At 40.6% G+C, this 1,507-nt stretch overlaps 1 protein-coding gene across 1 annotated transcript in view; it reads left to right on the top strand.

The window, feature by feature from the left end:
• The window catches only part of LOC101854975 (leucine-rich repeat-containing protein 74A), a gene marked incomplete at its 5' end in the record, with an annotated part of 25,845 nt that overhangs the window by 6,524 nt on the left and 17,814 nt on the right, over positions 1-1,507 (top strand). Inside the window, 1 exon segment of the mRNA XM_005106037.3 lies at positions 1,309-1,394. Within this exon segment, the coding sequence (XP_005106094.2) occupies positions 1,309-1,394 (86 nt within the window).

Raw genomic sequence — 1,507 nt, 5'->3', positions numbered from 1 at the left:
GATGGATGGATGGATGGATGGATGGATGGATGGATGGATGGATGGATGGATGGATGGATGGATGGAAGATTGAATAGATAGATTGTGTCTAAAAAAAGAGGACCCATTTAAACCGCTTTTTGACCAATTTAAATGAAACTTTTTTGAAAAATGAAATTCAACTAGATCTAGGGGGACATTACATTTGTCAAAATGAAACTAATCAGCCACAGTGTTCGAGAAAAATTTAGTTTTTAAAATTTCAACCAAAACTGAGTGAAACGCAAAGCTTTGCAACTTCTTAAAAACCAACCATACTGATCTGTCTCAAATAGTCACTATTGAAATTGTGCATTGAAGGACACATTTATGTTAAAAATTATATTATCAAATAAACCCAGGGAGGGATGGATATTTAAATCTCCAGGGATTGACCATTTCTCTCTCTACAAGCTTCAATACACTACTGGAAAATTTGAATAACCCAATGGTGTGTTTTTGGGTTGTGTTATGTAAGGGCGTCCTGTTCAACATTGAGTTTCAGCTGTTAGATCGTTTGTAGCTTGTTTCCATAGACTCTGCCACCCCCCCCCCCCAAGGTAGTAATTTAAAGGGCTCAAGTTTGGGGGAAGGTTGTGACCATTCATTTGTAGGCGGTAGGCTTACAAGGTGCTCCCCAGAGCTTTCTTGCAACAATACAAGGACCACTCAAGACCCATCCCACTGGAACCAGGCCTCTACAGCATAGCACCTTCTCCTCTCCAAACTTCTCCAAAACTTTCTCAGCACGGAGAGATATCCATCTGATATTGTGGTTTTACCAGGAGATGGGTTTTACCGTCCTTGTCCTGAAACCAGAACAGACCGATCACGCTCCTGTTGCTGAAGGTTTCGAAAAAGTGAAATTTTGCGCTTTACACAAATTTGATTGACACTTTAAAAACTTAATATTTCTCGGAGGCGTGGGTGGGCTTTTGTGATATTTACAAACTTGATGTTCCCCTGGTTGAATTTTGTGAAGTTCAAAGTTTTGTTAAAATCAATGTACTAATGACTGAGTTATTGTCCTTTAAGTGGGTCTTTAAAAAAGTTTTAATAAGGGTTTAACGGCACTTGCAATACAATAAGGTGACATAAGTGCCGAAGAATAGATGTGTTACAAGAGAGTAAAATACACAAAAAAGAAGGAGGAGAGATAAGGACGATAAATGTTTGATAGGAAAGAAGGAACAAACCACACCAAAGCACCCGCCAACCACCCACGTCCTTTTTTTTTTGGGGGGGGGGGGCAGCCTGTATTAAAACAGTGATGCAATGTGTTTTCTGCAGGGGAGAACAATCGTTTGGTCTATCTTGACGTGAGTTGGAACAACCTGAGGAAGAAAGGGGCCACAGACTTCCTGTTGGGCATTGCTGTAAGCTTTCTATGTAAAGATACCGTGAAAGGGTTTACTGTGTGTGTTGTGTGTGTGTGTGTGTGTGGCGGGTAGTGGAACTGTTAGGGAATTACAGAGAGAGAGAGAGAGAG

This window comes from Aplysia californica, unplaced genomic scaffold (assembly GCF_000002075.1).
Source record: "Aplysia californica isolate F4 #8 unplaced genomic scaffold, AplCal3.0 scaffold00508, whole genome shotgun sequence".
Taxonomy (NCBI): domain Eukaryota; kingdom Metazoa; phylum Mollusca; class Gastropoda; order Aplysiida; family Aplysiidae; genus Aplysia; species Aplysia californica.
This window is presented reverse-complemented; position numbering and strand designations above follow the sequence as displayed.